We start from the raw sequence: 21,839 nt of genomic DNA, 5'->3' as shown, positions 1-21,839 counted from the left end.
CAAAAGTATTACTTTATTATCTGTTGAGTTACATGGGACTGCAGGTCACATCTAATACATTATCATCTCAGTGGGAGCCCACCAAAAGCATGGTGCTGCTGGCAGAGATAGTTGGTCCTGAAAGCCCCAAAGGCACAGCAGGAAGGTGAGACTCTGTCGCTTGTACCACCTTGTGTTCGCGCTGGGAATGTATGATATGTTTTTGCAGGGCCGCCATCAGGGCATTACTACTGTGACTGGTGTAGGGGGCCCGGTGAAGATAGGGGGCCCGGTGAAGACAGGGGGCCCGGACAGGCCCGGGGTAATTACTTAGCTTTGTGAAGCCCCAGGCAGGCAAGGCCTCCCCTCTTCACCGGGATCCAGTCACAGCCGAAGCAAAGGGGCCCGGCCGTTTCAGCCACTGCACACACACACTGCTAAATTGCAGGCGAAGCCCTTCCAGGGCATCGCATGCAAATTAGCCATGTGGCTGGAAACAAGGCACGTGGAGCGGAGCAGGGAGGTGGCACATCATCCCGCAGCCCAATGTGATGAGGTCATCACTCTGTGCCTCATCACAGTGTTGCGGGCAACGCGGATGTGGCGAGGACACGGCATCCAGCGGGGAAAGGTAGGCACTCGGTGAGCTGAACACCGCCTGGGGCGGGGGCGCCCCTGCCTTGCTTTAGCTGGGGGGTTGGAACCGCAGGCCTGCAATGACTTGTTCTGCGCCCCCTGGGCAGATTCCCAGGGGCCGCAGTGTTCTGGTGCTTATATACAATGTGCTCGGGACTGACTGTGTGAGCGGGTTTAGCTGTGTGCCTGGAGTCCCCCCTGTGTTGTGTTCCTGCTCTCCAGTCAGGTCAGCCCCCCCAGTGCTGTGTGCAGCCCCCTAGCACTGTGTGCAGGCCCCCCAGTGCTGTTTGCAGCTCCCCAAATGCTGTGTGCAGCCCCTTAGTGCTGTGTGCAACTCCCGAATGCTGTGTGCAGCCCCCCCAGTGCTGTGTGCAGCCCCCTAGAACTGTGTGCAGGCCCCCCAGTGCTGTGTGCAGGCCCCCCAGTGCTGTGTGCATACACCCCAGTGCTGTGTACAGCCCCCTAGCACTATGTGCAGTCCCCCCAATGCTGTGTGCAGCCCCCCCGTGCTGTGTGACGTCCACCCAGTGCTCTGTGCAGCCCCCTCCAGTGCTGTTTATCACCACCAGTGTTGTGTTCCCTCCAATGCTGTGTAAAACCCCCAGTGCTGTTTGCCCCCCTAGTGATGTCTGTACTTTGCAATTGCTGACCGTTCCACCCAGTGATGTCCATGCCCCCTAGTGATTTCCGTGCCTCCTAGTGATGTCTGTGTCCCTCTAGGGATGTTCGTGCCCACCTAGGGATGTATGTGCCTCCCTAGAGATGTCTGTGTAACCCCCTAGTGATGTCTGTATACCCCCCTAGTGATGTCTGTGCGCCCCCCTAGTGATGTCTGCATACCCCCCCTAGTGATGTCTGTGCGCCCCCCTAGTGATGTCTGTGTGTCCCACCTAGTGATGTCTGTGTACCCCCCTAGTGATGTCTGTGTGCCCTACCTAGTGATGTCTGTGTGCCCCACCTAGTGATGTCTGTGCGCCCCACCTAGTGATGTCTGTGCGCCCCACCTAGTGATGTCTGTGCGCCCCACCTAGTGATGTCTGTGCGCCCCACTTTGTGATGTCTGTGCGCCCCACCTAGTGATTTCTGTGCGCCCCACCTAGTGATGTCTGTAATGTAATTTTTTGAGAGAAATACTTTTTCTGGAGAACTTCAAGGGTGCTAACACTTTTGGCCGTGTGTGTTTGTATGTATATATATATATGTGTGTGTACATATATATTATATATATAATAATATACACACTAGCTGTAATATCCAGAGTTGCCTGGGATGGTAGCTGTCTCTCTGTCTCTCTCTCCCACTGTCCCTCTCTCCCAGCCTCACTTTGTCTCCCTCTCTGTCTGTCTCTGTCTGTCTGTCTTTGTGTGTCTGTCTCTGTGTGTTTGCCTCTTTCCCTGTCTACCTCTTTCCCTCTCCCTGTCTGCCTCTTTCCCGCTCCCTGTCTGCCTCTTTTCCGCTCCCTGTCTGCCTCTTTCCCGCTCCCTGTCTGCCTCTTTCCCTCTCCCTGTCTGCCTCTTTCCCTCTCCCTGTCTGCCTCTTTCCCTCTCCCTGTCTGCCTCTTTCCCTCTCCCTGTCTGTGTCTCTCTCTCTCCCTGTCTGTGTGTCTCTCTCTCCCTGTCTGTGTGTCTCTCTCTCCCTGTCTGTGTGTCTCTGTCTTTTTCTCCGTCTTCCCACCGATATCATCTCACACATAAGCTTCTTATACTAAGAATGTTCTTTGTTCCTATAGCAAGCAATCCCAGTTCCTATTAATGACCTGTAGCTCCCAGCTCTGTTGACTTTAATGGAGGATTTTTGGTGAAAAACTAAAGCGTGGGGTTAAATTTTCTCCTCAAAACATAGTCTGACGTTCCCTGAGTCACGAGGCGTCTGTGCAAATTTTTGTGAGTGAAAATGTGACGGTGCTGATTCCTTTAGCGAACATACACACATACATACATACAGCTTTATTGTATATACAGTATATATATATATATATATATATATATATATATATATATATATATATATATATATATATATATAATATTTATATATATATATATATAATATTTATATATATGCGCACACACAAGTTTTTCCAAGCATGGCGTCGAGAATGTGGAAGGTTTGAGGGGTGGAGTCAGAGCTGGGGTGCAGCCTGTGCAGAGTCTCAAGGGGGCCCAGAAATTTTGCCAGTATGGGGCCCTGAAATTCCTAGTGGCGGCCCTGTGTTTTTGCAGTGGTGTAACTAGAGTATAATGGGCCCCAAAGTGATATTTGGACCTGCCCCCACCACTCACACGTTTTTCACATATATGGGCCCTTGTAGCGTTCTAACTTCTATCAAGACTTATGAACTGCCTCCCCTCCCCCTTCATTATGTAGTAATGTCCCCCGTCCTGGTATATATGCCTATCATCCTGGTGAATATGTCCAGAGCCTTGTATGTCTATGGGCATGTAGCAGAGCTATGTATGTCTATGGGCATGTAGCAGAGCTATGTATGTCTATGGCATGTAGCAGAGCTATGTATGTCTATGGGCATGTAGCAGAGCTATGTATGTCTATGGGCATGTAGCAAAGCTATGCATGTCTATGGGCATGTAGCAGAGTTATGCATGTCTATGGGCATGTAGCAGAGCTATGTATGTCTATGGGCATGTAGAAGAGCTATGTATGTCTATGGGCATGTAGCAGAGCTATGTATGTCTATGGGCATGTAGCAGAGCTATGTCTATGGGCATGTAGCAGAGCTATGTATGTCTATGGGAATGTAGCAGAGCTATGTATGTGTATGGGCATGTAGCAGAGCTATGTATGTCTATGGGCATGTAGCAGAGCTATGTATGTCTATGGGCATGTAGCAGAGTTATGTATGTCTATGGGCATGTAGCAGAGCCATGCATGTCTATGGGTATGTAGCAGAGCTGTGCATGCATGGTTCAGTTACACCAGTTCTGTCAAGAGGAATGGGCCCAAATTACTACCAACTATTGTGAGATGCTTGTGGAAGGATATCCAAAACATTTGACCCAGGTCATACAGTGTAAGGGCATTGGTACCAAATACTAATGAAATGCATGGAAACGTTTGACTTTGCAGAAAGTAATAAAAATGCCTTAAAGCAATCTCTCTCCCTCTCTCATTATTCTGGCATTTAGCAAATATAAATAATTTTGGTGCCTAATTTACCTAAAACAGGAAAGGTTTATTCTGCTTTCATGTCAGATGCGTCTGTTTAGATAGTGTACGTAAACTTCTGGTTTCAACTGTATTTGAATACTATAAAGCTGGACAATAAGCTCCACATGCCAGGCACTAAGGGGTGCAATTTAGTAACGTCTCATATGGTTGTGAAGTTATATGTCTGATGGATATCTATCTATCTACAGTGGGCAAAATGACTATCTGATATACTGCCGATATTGCAAGTTTTCTCTCCTACAAAGAATGGAGAGGTCTGTAAATGTTATTGTAATTACACTTCCACTGTGACAGACAGAAATCCACAAAAAATCCAGAAAATCAGATTGTATGATTTTTAAATAATTAAAGAGAACCTGTCAGGTGTATTATGCATTCAGAGCCACGAGCAGTTGTGGGTGCATATTGCTAATCTCTGCCTATCCGTCCCTGTATACACTAGCATAGATAAAGAGATCTTTAGAAACAGTATTTCTAAAGATCTTTTATCATATGCTAATGAGGCCAGCGACTAGTTGCAGGGTTGTTAAATCCCCCGACTAGTCCGCCCTCTTAGCATGTTCGTACATCCACAGGGGTGTGCTAACATGCTATTCAATGCAGCATCACCAGCGGTGAAGCGCATAACTGTGTTCGCTGTGACCGGTGATCTGAATGTCGGGCACCTCCGGTCATGTGCACTGTGAGCTTACTAACGTGCTAAGAGGGCGGACTAGTCGGGGGATCTAACGCCCTTGCGACTAGTCGCTGGCCTCACTAGCATATGATAAAAGATCTTTAGAAATACTAGATACAGGGACTGCTAGGCAGGGATTAGCAATATGCACCCAGAACTGCTTGTGGTTCTGGGGACATATTGCACCTGACAGGTTCCCTTTAATTTGCATTTTATTGCATGAAATAAGTATTTGATCACCTACCAACCAGCAATAATTGTGGCTCTCACAGACCTGTTATTTTTTTCTTTAAGAAATCCCCCTACTCTGCACTCATTACCTGTATTAATTGCAACCGTTTGAACTTATCTGTATAAAAGACACCTGTCCACACACTAAATCAATCACACCCCAACCTCTCCACCATAGCCAAAACCAAAGAGCTGTCTATGGACACCAGGGACAAAATTGTAGACCTGCGCAAGGCTGGGATGAGCAACAAAACAATAGGCAAGCAGCTTGGTGAGAAGTCAACAAATGTTGGCTCTATCAGTTAATAAAGGAAGAAACACAAGATGACTGTCAATCTTACTCGGTCTTGAGCTCCATGCAAGATCTTGCCTTGTGGGGTAAGCATGATTCTAAGAAAGGTCAGGAATCAGCCCAGAACTACACAGAAGGGCCTGGTCAATGACCTCAAGAGAGGTGGGACCACACTATCAAAGATTACAGTTATTAACACACTATGCCATCATGGATTAAAATCCTGCAGGACACGCAAGGTCCTCCTGGTTACATCAGCACATTGATAAGGCCTGTTTGAAATTCACCAATGACCATATGGATGATCCAGGGGAATCAAGGGAGAAGGTCATGTGGTCAGATGAGACCAAAATAGTACTTTTTGGTATCAACCTCACTCATCGTGTTTGGAGGAAAAAGTATGAGTACCACCCCAAGAACACCATCTCAACGATGAAGCATGGGGGTAGAAACCTGCGGTCGGTCATAGCTGGAGTCCTCCAACTGTGACAGCAAGTCGCCTAAGTGACTGAAGTGAGCTCTGCGATCAGCGGTGCCCTCACTTAGGTGATTTGCGGTGATCGGGCGGAGGGCTCCAGCTGGCCGCGGGTAACCTGAGTGACGGCACCGCTGATCAAGTGGCTCACTTCAGTCACTCAGGGGATTTGCGGTCACCGGTGAGTCCTTCACCGGTGACCGCAAATCAGGCCACGGCACACAGACTTAGCCGCGCGATGATAATGAAGTCAGGTGAAGTTCATCCGAGTTCATTCTGATCGCGCGGGCTCTGTCTCGCAGCCAGCCATGCTCTATGGGGATGTAGCAAAGCCGAGTGGGACTGCATCCATTCACGCAGCGTTTTGGATGCGTTTTGAAATGCACATGCGGTGACAAAACGCCGTGTTTTATTTGTTACGCCAGAACGCAACGTGCGCACATACCCTAAGAAGCATTTCATGGTCCTGGAGTGACCTAGCCAGTCTCCGATCCTGAACCAAATAGAAAATCTTTGGAAGGAGCTGAAACTAAATGGTGCTCAGCGACAGCCCCAAAACCTAAAAGATCTGGAGAAGATCTGTATGAGGCCTCAAACACACATCCGTGAAACACGTGCGTGTTTGGTCCGTTTCCGTATATACCGGAGACACGGACAAACGTGCACCAATGTTATGCTATGTTTGAGGTCACACGTGCGTTATTCCATACGGTCCATGTGTCCGTGATATGTATGTGTATCCGTTTTGAAGGGAAGCATGTCCGTTTTCTGCACGGAACACGCACACACGGACCCAATGGAAATCTATGGGTCCGTGAGCACACATACGTGACACGGATGCATCTCCGTATGCTCCGTGTACGTTTTGTGCTTTTTTCTAGCGATGTCTGTCATTCTTTCTTTTTCTGTGTATGTCGGTCAGTCTCCCTCAGTCCGTCGGTCGGTCTCTCTGTCTTGTCTGTCCCTCTCTCTCTGTCCATGTCGGTCAGTCTCCCCCCTCTCTCATACTCACCGTTCCCCGATCACCGGCGCGGCGCTGCACAGCTGTTAAAAAAACTCCGGCGGCTTTTACTATTTTGAAAAAGCCGGCTGCTCATTAATCAATCTCGTATTCCCTGCTTTCCCCGTGCACCGGCGCCTATGATTGGTTGCAGGGAGACACGCCCCCACGCTGAGTGACAGCTGTCTCCCTGCAACCAATCACAGCCGCCGTTGGGCGTGTCAATATCGAGCAGTAAAAATAAATAATTAATTTAAAAAAAACGACGTGCGGTTCCCCTCATTTTGATACCAGCCAGGGTAAAGTCACATGGCTGAATGCTGGTATTCTCAGGATGGGGAGCCCCACATTATGGGGAGCCCCCCAGCCTAACAATATCAGCCAGCAGCCGCCCAGAAAAGCCGCATCCATTAGATGCGACAGTTCTGGGACTCTACCCGGCTCTTCCCGATTTGCCCTGGTGCGTTCGCAATCGGGGTAATGAGTTAATGGCAGCCCATAGCTGCCACTAAGTCCAAGATTAATCATGTCAGGCGTCTCCCCGAGATACCTTCCATGATTAATCTGTAAGTTACAGTAAATAAACACATACACCTGAAGAAATCCTTTATTTGGAATAATAAACACTAACAAATACCCTCATTCACCACTTTATTAAGCCCGAAAAAGCCATCCATGTCCGGCGTAATCCACGGAGGTCCCGCGTCGCTTCCAGCTCTGCAACATGAAGGTGACAAGAGCTGCAGAAGAACACCGCCGCTCCTGTCAGCTCCACGCAGCAACTGAGGTGAGAAGCACGATCAGCGATGATGTCACTGAGGTAACTCGCAGCCACCGCTGGATCATCCAACTGTGACAGCAAGTCGCCCGAGTGACAGCGATGAAGTCACAGGTGAGTTGCGGTCACGGGTGGAGGATCCAGTTAGCCACGGGTAACCTGAGTGACAGCAGCGCTAATCGCGCTGCTCACTTCAGTGACTCAGGGGATTAACGGTCACCGGTGAGTCCTTCATGGGTGACCGCTAATCAGTACGCGACACAGACAGAGCTGCGGTATGACAATGAAGTCGGGTGAAGTACACCCAAGTTCATTCTCAGCGCGCGACTCTGTCTGCGGGTATGCATCAACGACATTTTACATCACACACACGGATCATTTCACACGGAAAACACACGGACATGTCACTTACGTATCTCACGCACACACGGACATTCAACACGCACACACGGCTAGCATACGCAATTCACACGGATGCCACACGTACCATAATAACGGACTTAAAAACGGAAAACGGACCCGAAAAACAGAATGTAACACGTGCGTGTTTTTCACGGATCTGTGTCAGAGGCCTGAAGGAGTAGGCCGAAATCCCTGCTGCAGTGTGTGCAAACTTGGTCAAGAACTACAGGAAATATCTGACCTCTGTAAATGTAAACAAAGATTTCTGTACCAAATATTAAGTTGTTTTTCTATTGTATCAAATACTTATTTCATGCAATAAAATGTAAATTAATTATTTAAAAATCATCCAATGTGATTTTCTGGATTTTTTTTATTCTGTCTGTCACAGTTGACGTGTACCTACAATAAAAATTACAGTCCTCTTCATTCTTAGTAGGTGGGAAAACCTGCAAAATCAACAGTGTATCAAATACTTATTTTCCCCACTGTATTTACCTATCTACATCTTTTAACACATAAAAATCAGTAATATCTTGAATTCATTTTATTCCGATATGTCACACAGGCGACGCACATGCACATGGATGGTCAAAACAGAACATGCCACATGTATGTTATTTAAGCGCACATTTGAAGGATGACCTTAGGCTGAATTCAGACATGTGCATGTGGGCTGCAATGCCCAGACTGGCCACATGTTTCCTGAACTGATCTCCTGCCTGTCAGGCTGTTAGTTTGGGTCAGGAGAACCGCAGCAGTTTCTGGTATTGTGGTCCATATACGGATGTATGAATTCAGACTACTAGTACATCACAAAATACTTTTGAACAGCTGTATAAACTCTAATTGAAACCAAAAATACTTACTAAAGGGAATATGTCAGCAGGTGTTGCTCCCCCATCTGAGAGCAGCATAATGTAGAGACAGAGACCCTGATTCCAGTGATGTGTCACTTACTGAGCTGTTTGCTGTCATTTTGATTAAATCAGTGTTTTCTCTGCTGCAGATCTAGCAGTTATACATAGCTCATAAATATGCTGGACTACCAAGTAGTCCTTTTATAATGATCTACTGTTGATTAACCAGTAATTTTATCAAAACTACATTAAGCAGTTCAGTAAGTGACATCACTGGAGTCAGGATCTCTGCCCTTACATTATGCTGCTCTCAGATTAGGTGGCAAAATTCTTGTTATGGCATTGATTAGTCCTAGTATAAACAATATATTGGAAATTTTGTTTTTCAATATATTTATAAACATTAAATATATTTCTTTTTCAGATATTTAAAGAATTTCAGAGGATTGAAGTAGATGTATATATAGCAGAGTATGATGGTAAGTTATTTCTGCTGCTATTCAGCTTGGGTCATTGTGTCCATGTCAGAATGAATGATAAATGATGTGTATCACAAAATTAAATGCATAGGAAACTAGTTTCATAATGTGCCTTATTATGAGCTCTGTATAAACCTTCCATCACCACTTTATTGCTGATTGGCTCATTTCAATAGATAAGACAGTCCATCCTACAGGCCATTCATACACAGAGGAGAGAGGCCAGCTACTGAAACGCGCCAGTCGCCTCCGTCACACACAGCACCTGTGTCACCCCAAGGTGGAGCGGGGACATACTGATATCTGAAGATCGATATTGTTGTTTTATGTTGTTCGTTTTTAGAACGGAAGTAAAAGTTCTGTCCCTAAGACTTAATTCCCAGTTTTAAAAACATGCAATAAACAATAAGCAGATAGACCCCATATAAATCATAGGGACCATTTGCTTCTGTTTGACACAAATATACAGGATACTAATTCTCTTTATTTTTTCCATATTTCTGTTTCAAAAAGAAGGTAAATGTGAACAGAGCCATAGGCAGAGCGCACATCAGCAGTATTCTGCCGCAATGCCGGATCCGTCGCAAATGTGGTACAGTTCAATACAGTTAAATGGAAGCGCAGCAAGATAAGGTCACATGCGGTAGAATACCGCTGATGTGAAGCCCGCCTTATAGTTGTACAACCTGCTACGGGTATTTTCAGCACAGGTACTTGAATGATCTTTTCAAGATCGACAAATCCAATGTTATGGAAAAGGTTCAGGAATATTGAATTTCAATATGCCCATCCATTGTTCTCAAGGGAATTCTATCTGGCTGCGGCTTATGTGTCGTCCCTGTAGCAGTCGGACTGCTCGGATCCAGGGGTTTTGCTGTGGCTCGACGGTCCCCGGACCTAGGGTTCAGCGGCCACTTCAATGTAAAGGGGGGATATTTACAAGGAGAGTTCGTGACGCCACCTGCGGGTTGCGGTAAAGGGGAGTACCACTGCTGCTGGATGGAGAACCGGGACAGATGGTGTGGAGCAGCTGGATGGCAGGCCCTCCGCAGGTAGGGAGGCCCCGATGCTCGGGTGGAGTGGATGGGATGGCAGGCTGGGTACAGGGGCAGGGTTTTACTCACTGTTGGATCTACAATACTGCAGAATAAAAGAGGCACACACGCTGCTGAAACAAGTCTCTGTGAGTCACTGCAGCTGTTAGGGAACACGTCCAGGTCCCGTGCCCCAGGTGTCATTAGTGATCCAGTGCCTGCTTCCGTGCACAGTTCTGTCTGGAGTCCCTATAGTCTGGAACTATCAGGAACAATTCTTCTGTTATTTAGGCGAAGGCCTTGCCCTTGGGAGCTGGCACGCAAGACCTTAGCGGGCTGTCTGTATGGGAGACCCCGCCCCCTCAGTGTGCTGTCGCCCCCAACCTCTGGGCTCATGGGGAAGGTCCCTGAAGGCCCCCTTCCACCGCAGGTCAATTATTGGGTCGCATAGAGCTTTTCCCCAATCTAGGGTCCTGGCACCCTGTCGTGCTCGGCATCAGCCAGTCGTTGTCGCTAGCTGAGGCTGGCTACCGTCTCCTCTGGCCCTGGGTCACTGCTTGCAACCCAACGCAAGTCACTTCAGGGAGCTCCAATTCCCTCCAGCTCCTCACACTTCGGGAGCTCTCTCTACACTGTCTGCTGACTTGGTTCCTCCCACTAGTCTGCCTGACAGTCATGGTGTGAGGTGCATGTTGGGATTTGTAGTGCAGATGGTATGACACCTGTATCTGTGTTCCTGGAACCATGGGGGTGGGCACTGCACCATGAAAGGAGAGGATGCAGTTCCCTATGACACCCTGATATAGTCAGGGGCGTCACACTTACACCCTTTTTCCTATTCAGAACACATGCACTAAGAGCGCATGTGTATAGTGAGGCTGGGGGAATAGCTGACAGTCATTGAATGTGTATGGCCAGTGTGAAGAGAAACACTATTTACCTGCAGATATAGGGTTAATCTGCAGGTAAGTAGCATTTAAACTCTGGTTAGCTGCCTTACTGAAGGAGTGGTGTCAAGGCGAAAATGAGGTTTCATTTTACCTGCAGCCGCTAATTTCCAGTCATAGGGGCGAGGAATGGGGCAGTTACAGTCATCACTCTCTACAGAGGGCGGCTGTAATCACTCCCAAGAACTTTGATTGACAGCCTGCTCTGCATACGCACACTGATGGGGAGTGTTTACAGCACATTCACTGTACAGTGAGCCATGACTGTACTTGCCCTCTAAATTGCCTCTGTGACTGGAGGCCATGGGCAGTAGGGCGAATAAAACCTCATTTTCTCCCTTCCACCAAGTCAGCTAACCACTGAGTAAAGGCTATTTACCTTCATATTAACTCTATAACTGCAGGTAAATAGCATTTCTCAAGGTGACAGGCTCATAACTCCTGCCGATCTAGGCACAAGTGGTCACAGAAAAAAGTGTTATGGTAGTTCTGATATCTAAGGCTATGTGTCCACGGTAGAATGTTGCTGCGGATTTTTCTGCATGAAAATCCGCGACTTTCGCGGCAAATCCGCACCTTTTCTTTGCCGCGGATTTACCGCGGAATTGCCGCGGATTTTGATGCGGATTTTTTTTTTTTCCCCCAATTCTATAGCCAAAATCCGGATCAAAATCCGCAACAATAATTGACATGCTGCAGATTTTTCTGGATCAAAATCCGCGGCAAATCCGCCGCGGAAAAATCTGCAGCATGGACACAGCATTTCCAAAATGCCATTGAAATGGCTTGGAAGTGCCGCTGCTGCAGATTTTCGGAAAATCCGCGGCTTTTCCGCGAGAAATCTGCGGCAAAATCCGCGCATTTTCCGCAGCGTGGGCACATAGCCTAACAAAGCAGCAAGGACGGGGTACAATAATAATTAAAATATAACTTTTAATAATTCATTTAAAAAGAAGCAGGTAAAGCCTCACTTCACAGAAGTTATCTTAAAACCAAAACCGCATCACAGTCCCCTTTAGCATGTATAGGGGTACCATCAAGGCCAGGACTGCGCCTGTACAGATAACGAAACTGGTATGCTGACCTGTTTTAAGCATATACCAGGACAGCTCACCAGTAGGGCTTGGACAGCCACAGTATCAATGATGGTCCAACAACCCTGTATTTAGAGGTAGAAGAGGATGGAACAGTCTCACCACATCAGACGGCGGTCCATCCGCTACCAATAGAGATCCTCATATCCTCCTGGGCGTCCCAGTAGTCCTATTAATGGACTTAACACATGGTCCCCTTATAGGGATTGAGGTCCCGATGTCCTTGTCCTGTTTGGGAGAACAAGGACATCGGGACTTCAATCCCTATAAGGGGACCATGTGTTAAGTCCATTAATAGGACTACTGGGACACCCAGGAGGATATGAGGATCTCTATTGGTAGTGGATGGACCGCCGTCTGATGTGGTGAGACTGTTCCATCCTCTTCTACCTCTAAATACAGGGTTGTTGGACCATCATTGATACTGTGGCTGTCCAAGCCCTACTGGTGAGCTGTCCTGGTATATGCTTAAAACAGGTCAGCATACCAGTTTCGTTATCTGTACAGGCGCAGTCCTGGCCTTGATGGTACCCCTATACATGCTAAAGGGGACTGTGATGCGGTTTTGGTTTTAAGATAACTTCTGTGAAGTGAGGCTTTACCTGCTTCTTTTTAAATGAATTATTAAAAGTTATATTTTAATTATTATTGTACCCCGTCCTTGCTACTTTGTTAATTCTGACACTTACTTGTGGTACAATACCAGTGGCTATTATTCAATTAGTTCTGGTATCTGCTTTCAGTTACAAGTGATCTATAACAATTGTGGTTTTCCCTCTATAACAGATAATGTTTTCAGTCAGTTGGAAAGATGTGGTTTTTTTAATGATGCAATCAAGACGGACCTCTGTTTCCTGACTATCCATGATGCTGTTTTGCATATACAGAAGCAGAAAAAGAGCTGCAGCAATAGTAGTGTATTGGATATGGTAAGTCGACTTAACATTACGGTTTATGAATATGGGAAACTTTTTATTCAAATGTCAAATTTATGTTATTGTTAAAAAAGAACAATTATAAAAAGTAATAAGAATAAATCTGAGACTGCATGCATTTCTAGCACGGCACAAGATCTATAGCTGAACTGTGTAACAGTGATAAACTAATTTTGGAATATAAATAAAAAATGATTCACTACATTACATAATATATATATATATACTAGCTGTAGTACCCGGCGTTGCTCGGGATAGTAACTGTCTCCCTCTCCCAGTCGCTGTCTGTGTGTCGCTGTCTGTCTGTGTCTCTGTCTGTCGCCATCTCTGTGTCTGTCTGTCTCTCTCTTTCCCCAGCTGTCTCTTTCTCCGTCTGTCTCTTTCCAGGGCTGTCTCTTTGCCCGTCTGTCTCTTTCCACGTCTGTCTCTTTCCACGTCTGTCTCTGTCTGTCTCTCTCTGTCCGTCTCACCACTTACATCTTATTACCTCACACATAGGCTTCTTATACTAACAGTTGATTTTGTTCCTATAGCAACCACTGACAGTTGCTATTAATAGCCAGTAGCTTCTGCCTCCATTCAGTTTAATAGAGGCAGGATTTTGGAGAGTAACTGTAAAGAGCGGGGTTAAATTTTCCCATCAAAACATAGTCTATGACGTTCCCTGGGTCACATGGGGCGTCTGTACAAAATTTCATGATTGTACATGCGATGGTGCAAATTCCTTTAGTGGACATACACACATGCATACACTCAGCTTTATATATTAGATTGCTCTTTGTAGTTCTACAAATTACTTTATTATGCACTTTGCATAAAAAAAAAGCAAACAGCTTGGCATTTTGCAATTGTGTTAAGCCTCATTCATACATAAAAAAATGGTACCTTGGTCATTGTTTTGCACCAGTGTACGGTTCGTGGGTCACCAGTGTGTCATCAGTAGAGATAAGCGGTTCCATCGAGGCTCAATTCGTCAGCAGCAAACAAGCCTAGAACCCCAGATCAAGTCACTGATTGGCAGTCTGATTCTCCGCCCACATACAGGCAGCCATACGCAGATCACATCCAGGGGACAGTGGGCGGGCTTTTTCAAACTTTTTTTTTTTTTTGGTGCACACTACATGTGATCACGCTGTTGTTACCCCCAGTGCGAGCCGTTCAAACACTGCAAGAGCCTCCACTGAGCTGAGCACCAAGTGTACCTGATCACAGCTTTGCTCTCTCGAGTTTTGTTCACACGTAAAGCATCCAAACCCGAACCTTGATTTTTAAATTTAGTGTTCGGTTTGAAAACCGAACCTCAGGTTTGTTCATCTCTAGTCATCAGTGGGCGGTCCCGTGTGCCATAAGTGGGCGGTCCCATGTGCCATCAGTGGGCGGTCCCGTGTGCCATCAGTGGGCGGTCCCGTGTGCCATCAGTGGGCGGTCCCGTGTGCCATCAGTGGGCGGTCCCGTGTGCCATCAGTGGGCGGTCCCGTGTGGCATGGTCTGTGTCTGTGTGTTCGTTTTTGCCATCAGTTGTTATCAGTATACTTCACGGATGGATCAAGAAATATATAAATTACCAATCTTCTATACTTTTCAATGTTAAACTTGTACAGCATACGGAATGCAGTGATGATATCCATGCCCTATACATGTTATCAGAATCCCATATACTTGTATTGGCCCTGTCATCCATGCAGTAAGAAAAAATGGACTTGTGTCCATGTGTTTTGCATTACGTTTTACACGTATGTGACGCATGGATGTCTGAATGAGGCTCAAGGCTGAGTTCACATTGTGTTTGGCCAACATTTCAGTGGCTCCTTCTAAAGCACAGACAGACATTCATGTTAATGAGGCAGGTAGAGTCACATTGTGCTCAGCACTTGACCACACGTTTGTGCCTGCCTCAAAAAGGCAGGCACTGCAAAAGTTGAGGTCAGTCAGGGCACAAAGTGATTCTATCTGCCTCATTAAAGTGAACAGTGCCGGCTGGGTTTCCACCCAAATACTGTTTTTCAGGAATTCAGTTGATAGCTATGACTGCGCCACTGACGCGTAGCCAAAATGCAATGTAAACCTTTCCTGTAATAGTTTTATGTAGAGGATCTTCTACCAGATTTACAAAGATAATTTTTAAACTTCTTTTTAAGACATCACAAGTGCAAGAATCCAGCCAAGTAGTGGAACTGAAAAAAATAAAAGAACAGAAACCTTCAGTATCTGCAAAATCAGCAGGAAGAGGTGAGATGTTTCTGCGTAGTTTTTGACAGATAGATGTACAAGGACCTCTAATTTAGGATTAGTCATAATTAAAGGGTTTGTCTAGTCACTAGCACCCCCACTGATCAAGTGTTAACTTCATGCTCCTTGATGGATATATTTGTCATGGAGTGTGCCAAGAACTATGGAGCAAAAACAAAACATTATAGAGGTTTGATGTCAATACACCCAAAAAAGTCTCACCCATCAGAATATATAATAATCACCTGATCAGTAAATGCTGTAAAAAAGAAAAAAAAAAAAAGGAAAATAACACCAGATTTGTGGCCGCTACACATTAAACAGAGCTGTGCTGATCAGGTCCATTCAGTGTTTACATCAGGCTCTGGGGCTAATAATATCTGATCAATGGAAGTGCTTGATGTGAAACCTCCACCTATCCCGCATTGATAAAGGGAACCAACCATCGGGCTTTTCATATATAAAGTAAAGCCAGTGCTATACTGGCACTAGGAGGCCGAATCCTGGCATAGCTTTTGTTCTGTCTGCCTGGCCTCTGTAGATGCTAGATTGTAGGGGCTGCATTTCAAACATACCCCTATCACCTTACAGAAATGATTCATACCTGCAAGGAGCCCATACAGTATAGCATCTACAGAGGCCAGGCAGCAGCAGACAGAGGCGGGAATAGATAGCAAAACCTGACCCATCCAATAAATATTCTGTAGCTGCTATCAATCAAAATAGGAGTGCATTGCTGGAACTTTACTTGCACATATTTATGAAATAAGACCTCCAATCTAGAACAAAAGCTATGCTTACATTCAGCACCCTAGCACTGGCTTTACTTTATATATGAAAATCCTGATGGTTGGTTCCCTTTAAATTATCTTAATACCAGATTGTCAATATTTTATGCCCAGAAAACCCATTTAAGGTGCATGTCACCAGATTTCATAAAACACCTTCTATTATTACATAAATCCCTTAGACCTCAATATGTAGTAGGTGTAATAATAATAATATTAGCAAAAACCTCCAATTAGAAATGTAGTAATAGTAGTAGTTTTGATATAGCTATGTCTCTTACCTTATATGCAGGGCATTGCAGCTTAGATATCCATGGTTATGATTAGAGCTGGAGGGTCCTGCAGATACTCATCACCATCACCCATCACACCAACTACCATCACCCATTCCCTATAGACTGTGACCCCTCACGGGCAGGGTCCTCTCTCCTCCTATACCAGTCTGTTATGTACTGTTAATGATTGTTGTATGTATACCCTCTTTCACTGTAAACTGCCATGGAATAAATGGCGCTATAAAAAATAAATAATAATAATAATAATAATACTCAGGATTGGCGGGTCCAATTTGTTTGTTTGGTTTTTTTAAATAAAAGACAACAAATTGCACTTCCAGGCAGAAAACCACACCGAAATGGCGTCAAATCTGTTTTTGTGCATTGCCAAGAGATGCAAAAATTGGTGCTGAAATTTATATATTATATTCCTGCACGAAATCTGCATCTCCTGGCAAAAAAAAATGGCATCACTATCGCATCAAAACTGCATTGTGTTTTGATGCTTTTTTTGTTTTATTTTGCCAGAAGATGCAGATTTGGTGCAGGAATATGGTGTATAAAGTATAGCACCAAATCGGAATCACTTGGCAAAAAACCTGCAGATCTGTGAGGTCAGGTTACCAATAAAGATTGCCTTTTTATATAAATTGGTGTATCCCTCTTGATTGCACACTTCTGCCCTTCTTTCTCAGAAATGTTGTACTAAGTGTGCTGAGGTGAACCCATTGACCCATTCAGGGTATAACTAACTCTGATAGGTGGTGCCCTCCCCACCCTTTACTACGTCAGGTTACCTGCGGTCACGGATGGAGCACTGTGAGAACCTCCAGCTGTGACTGCAAATATCCTGAGTGATGTCACTGCTCATCGCTGCGGCTCAGTCTCTGCCTGAAGCCCACAGGGTGTGGTCATGTTCTGTGCTCACGCTCTGTGCCTTTAGTGTGTATGTAGCAGAGCTGCACTCTTCATGAGACCTCATGCAGATTACGTTGGACATGCAGGGGTGTTTTTGGGGTTAATAAATTGGTGAAAGATGGTGTATTTGTATTATATCTCAAAAGTATTTTTTCGGTGTTCGTATTTCTTTCTTTTCACTTACAGACTAGTAATGGTGGGGGGGGGGGTCTCATAGATGTCTCCCATTACTAATTTAGGGTGTAAGGTGTGAGTTATGATCTAACCCCTTATTACCGAGATTGCCACCGCACCAGGGCAATCGGGATGAGCCTAGTAAAGTTCTGGGATTGTCACATCTAATGGATGTGACAACCCTGGGCAGCTGCAGGCTGCTATTTGTAGGCTGGGGTGGGGGGGTACAATAACCATGGTCCTCCCCAGCCTGAGAATACTACCAGCCCCCAGCTGTTGCCTTTATCATGCCTGGGTATCAAAATTAGGGGGGACAGCATGCAGGTTTTTTAATTTATTAAAAAAAAAAAGTCACGAAGTTGCTCTTATCTTGATACACAGCCACGAAAACGCGCACAGCTGGGGGCTTTATCTGGGCTGGGTATCATAATATGGGGGGGCTCTACACTAATTTATTTATTTTTCCACCAACATAAACATGCAGACAGCGCCTTTGATTAAAAGCAGTCAGACACCCTGTTTCTGTCATATAGGCTGGGGGTTCTGTCTGACTGCAACCATTCAGACGCCAGGACTACAGGTGGGGGAAGCAATGTATATATATATATATATATATACACATACATATATAATATATATATATATATATATATAAAGGATATTGATCAGCCCAGAAGTAGTATGAGTGGCTGGGAAGCAGTGTTAGGCTATGTGCCCACGGGACAATGTACCCGTGGATTTTTCCGCAGGTTTCCCGCAGCTGCTCCCCAGAACCCACAGCGATCCATTGCTGCGGGTTCCGAGCAATTTTGTTGCGATAAACCTGCGGGACAAGTGCGGAAATACCTGCGGAAGTCCCGCCCTGTTTCTCCATAGTGGAGGAGCGGGAATTCCGCAGATATTTCCATATGAATAATTCACATACACTGGGAAATCCACAGCATATTCCGCAACCGCACATACCGCATTGATACAGCACTCCCCAAATCCCATAGGGTAATATGGGGAGTGTCTGTACTTGCTTAAACCTGCGGAGTTATCTGGAAAATCCAGATAAATTTTGCGGGTTTTCCGCAGGTACATTTTCCCGTGGGCACATAGCCTTACAGCCGCATGGAGACTGGTAAGCATAAAGCACTTGCTTTATTATTTTCCTTTTTTTTTTTTTTTATTAACCGATCCAGATAGTTACCTGCAGTTCCCTGAGAACTCGGGTCCTGAGGTCGGGGCTCGGACTTTTACCGTCTGGGTCACCCAATCACTACTTATGACCACTCATATAGTGAAAGATAGTTGCTTGTGGTCGTAACAATGAATACCTAAACTGCCAAGCCCTGCACATGAAGTGACAGACATGGCTACATCAAAAGAACTATACTACATTTCATGGGCGTACCCAGTGAGGGGCAGGGGAAGGCAGCCGCCCCCCCTAGAAGCAGGGGCATGGTGTAATGGGCCGGTGCTTGTACCTGGCCAGTGCTTGTACTGGGCTGCTGTATCTGCAGTCACCGCCGCGCTCCTCAGCACTGTGTGAATGCCGGGCACACTAGCTGCAGAAGGAGCAGGAGGCAGCGCTGTGCCGGCCCTGCTATGTGACAGTGTGCCCGGCATGCACACACAGCTGAGGAGTGCGGCGGTGGTGGTTCCGGTGACCGCAGCTTCCTCCTTCCGTTCCTATTCAAATGTATTTGCGTCTTTCAGACGTAAATACATTTGAACAGTGTGCCGGGACTGGGCCCCGACCCCGATGTGCAGCAACATGATGAGATCAGCCCTTTGCTGATGCATCAGGAAGCGGTAAGCGCTCCATGGTGGAGCCGAAGAGACAGGTTTAATTAATGGGGATGAGTGGGGAGGGGCTGAGGACACATTACTGGGAACATTTGTGAAGGAACACAGCTTTGTGACAGGCAGAGGGGGAGTACTGTATTCCGAGGGAGGGGGGAGGTAGGAGTGTGTAGTGATGGGGTAGTGTAATTTGTGTGTGTAGGTGGTCATGGGGGGTGCATTGTATTATTTCTGGGGAGGGGTAATGGAGGGTGCATTGTATTGTGTGTGTAGGGGGTGATGGGGGATGCATTGTAGTGTGTGTGTAGGGGGTGTGCATTGTAATATGTCTGGGGAGGGGGTAATGGGGGTGCATTGTATTGTGTGTAGGGTGTGATGGGGGGGTGCATTGTATTGTGTGCGTGGGGAGGGGGTAATCGGGGGTGCATTGTATGTGTGTGTGTGCGTAGTGGGTGATGGGGGGTATATTTTATTGTGTGTGTGGGGGAGTGAGGGGTAATGGAGCGTGCATTGTGTGTGTGGGTAATGTGTGTGTGGGTAATGTGGGTGCATTGTAGTGTGTGTGTGTGTGTGTGTGTGTGTGTGTGTGTGTGTATGGGCGCGGAGTCATGAATCGAGCCATAATTACATTTAATTCTCAAAATTTTCGTTTCATTCACCTTTTCCGTTCTAATATTTTACAACCTGAACCACCATGGCTTGCCCCCCTAGTTTTGATCCTGGGTACACCCATGCTACATTTGTAATTGGAGATATTGGCTACTGTAATATTATTACGCCTACTACATATTGGGACAATATTTTTCAGATGGGAATACCTCTTTACGTAATGGGAAATTTGTTTAGATCTATAGTTTCTCACACATAGAGACTTTAAAACTAAATTATATATATTTATACAGAAACTTACTGCATGTTTTTATGCCTCTTACCCCCAGAAGTTTGATGATACTGAAGACAGCAAATCTTCCAACCGATACAGAACACAATGAACAATCAGGGACCTTCATAACCACTCGGGATCAATGGAAACTGAATTCAATAGTTTGGAATTAGTGATGATGGGACTGCTAACCTCCCTGGAACATTACAGCATTAACAACCAACAACAAAGACTCTTCAAGAATGACTGTTGTACTCAAATATGAAATGAGATACACTGCAGATGAATGTACTGTAAAATCCCATAGTATTTCTATTCGTGTTTTTGCATCCCATTTAGCAATCTTTGAGCCCAAACACCATTACTTCATTTTATTTTAATTTGTTTTATTACACAAAGAAATAAAACTTCTAAGAACAATACAGGTAAGATATAAGTGGTATGGTAACAAAGACTGTACTGCGAAAGACGTTACATTGTAATAACTTAGGAGAAAGCAACAGTTTAATAACAGCTAATAACCATTCAGGAGATAGGAAGAAAGGGAGTGACGGAAGATGATAATCTTGTATTGCTCAGATAGCAGTGGGTAAAAGGTGGATGGGCAGTGATATTCACTTACTAATAACGTCATCTGCGGCTTCTTCAACTGCACCATTATAAGAATAGGGTAGTTAGCAGATTATAGCTGATAGACAATCCAAACTATGTTTTACTTTCAAAACTGGATCTAAGTGCTATTTTGGTTAGAGCTTTGCAAGTGATTATAGTGATTTAATGTTGTATAAAGTGCTAATGAACATAATATATAAAGTGCACATTTGCAAACACTAATCTGGCTATTTTATGTTTCTTTTGGACTAATGGCTTCTTCCTGGCAGAGTAGCCTTTCAGGCCATGTTGATACAGTACTCATTTCACTGTGGATAATGACACAATCTTACCAGTTTCCACCAGCATCTTTACAAGGTCTTTTGCTTTTGTTCTTGGGTTGATATGCGCATGTATGACCATAGCACATTCATCTCTGGTACACAGAACCCCTCTCCTTCCTGAGCCACATGATGGCTGGCTATTCCCTTCTTTTTGTACTTGCATATAATTGTTTGTACAGATGAATGAGGCAAATTCAGGTATCTGGAAATTGCATCCAAGAATGAATCAGACTTGTGCAAGTCTACAATTCGCTTCCTGAGCTTTTGGCTGATTTCTTTTAACTAAACAAAGAATCAGTGTGTTTCAGGTGTGCATTAAAATACTTCCACAGGTGTGTTTCTAACTCAGGTGTTGCCAATAAACCAATCAGAAGCTTCTAAAGACATGACATCATCATATGGGCTGTCCCCTATTGTTTAAAGGCATAATACTCTTAGTGTATGTAAACGTTTTATTTTGCAGAAAGTAATAAAAATGCCTTAAAACATTCTCTCATTATTCTGGCATTTGGCAAATATAAATAATTTTGGTTCCTAGTTGACCTAAAACAGGAAAGATTTATTCTGATTTCATGTCAGATAGTGAGAAAAACATGCAGATGTGTCCTTATAGAGAGGATGGAAACCTCTGGTTTCAACTGTACCTGACTCATGTTTGTGATAAATTTCCTGTAGTTAAATGGTACCATCATCACTACTTATATCATGCAGCTAAAGTGCAGCACAGGTTCATCTGAACGAAAAGCTTACATTCTTTGATCAGGAAGAGAACAGCCATTTATAGGATATTTCATAACTTTCCCAAATTCCTATGAAAAAATATTCAGCAAATTCTGCATTGAACC

The 21,839-nt window shown here is 45.1% G+C and overlaps 1 protein-coding gene across 2 annotated transcripts in view; it reads left to right on the top strand.

Annotated features, from left to right (window-relative positions):
• Positions 1-21,450, top strand: part of LOC142303619 (pendrin-like) — a 241,044-nt gene extending 219,594 nt beyond the window's left edge. The window contains exons 18-21 of one of the 2 annotated variants that reach the window (XM_075345147.1): positions 8,940-8,994; positions 12,856-12,998; positions 15,143-15,233; positions 20,118-21,450. In XM_075345147.1, the coding sequence (XP_075201262.1) occupies positions 8,940-8,994; positions 12,856-12,998; positions 15,143-15,233; positions 20,118-20,122 (294 nt within the window). In that variant the 3' untranslated portion in view covers positions 20,123-21,450. Of the gene's footprint in view, positions 1-8,939; positions 8,995-12,855; positions 12,999-15,142; positions 15,234-20,114 lie in introns of both variants that reach the window. The other variant, XM_075345146.1, reaches the window with a different exon arrangement.
• The last annotated feature ends 389 nt before the right edge of the window (positions 21,451-21,839 follow it).

This window comes from Anomaloglossus baeobatrachus, chromosome 4 (assembly GCF_048569485.1).
Source record: "Anomaloglossus baeobatrachus isolate aAnoBae1 chromosome 4, aAnoBae1.hap1, whole genome shotgun sequence".
In the NCBI taxonomy this organism is placed as follows: domain Eukaryota; kingdom Metazoa; phylum Chordata; class Amphibia; order Anura; family Aromobatidae; genus Anomaloglossus; species Anomaloglossus baeobatrachus.
The sequence above is the reverse complement of the archived record's forward strand: the minus strand, read 5'-3'. Positions and strand labels throughout refer to the sequence as shown.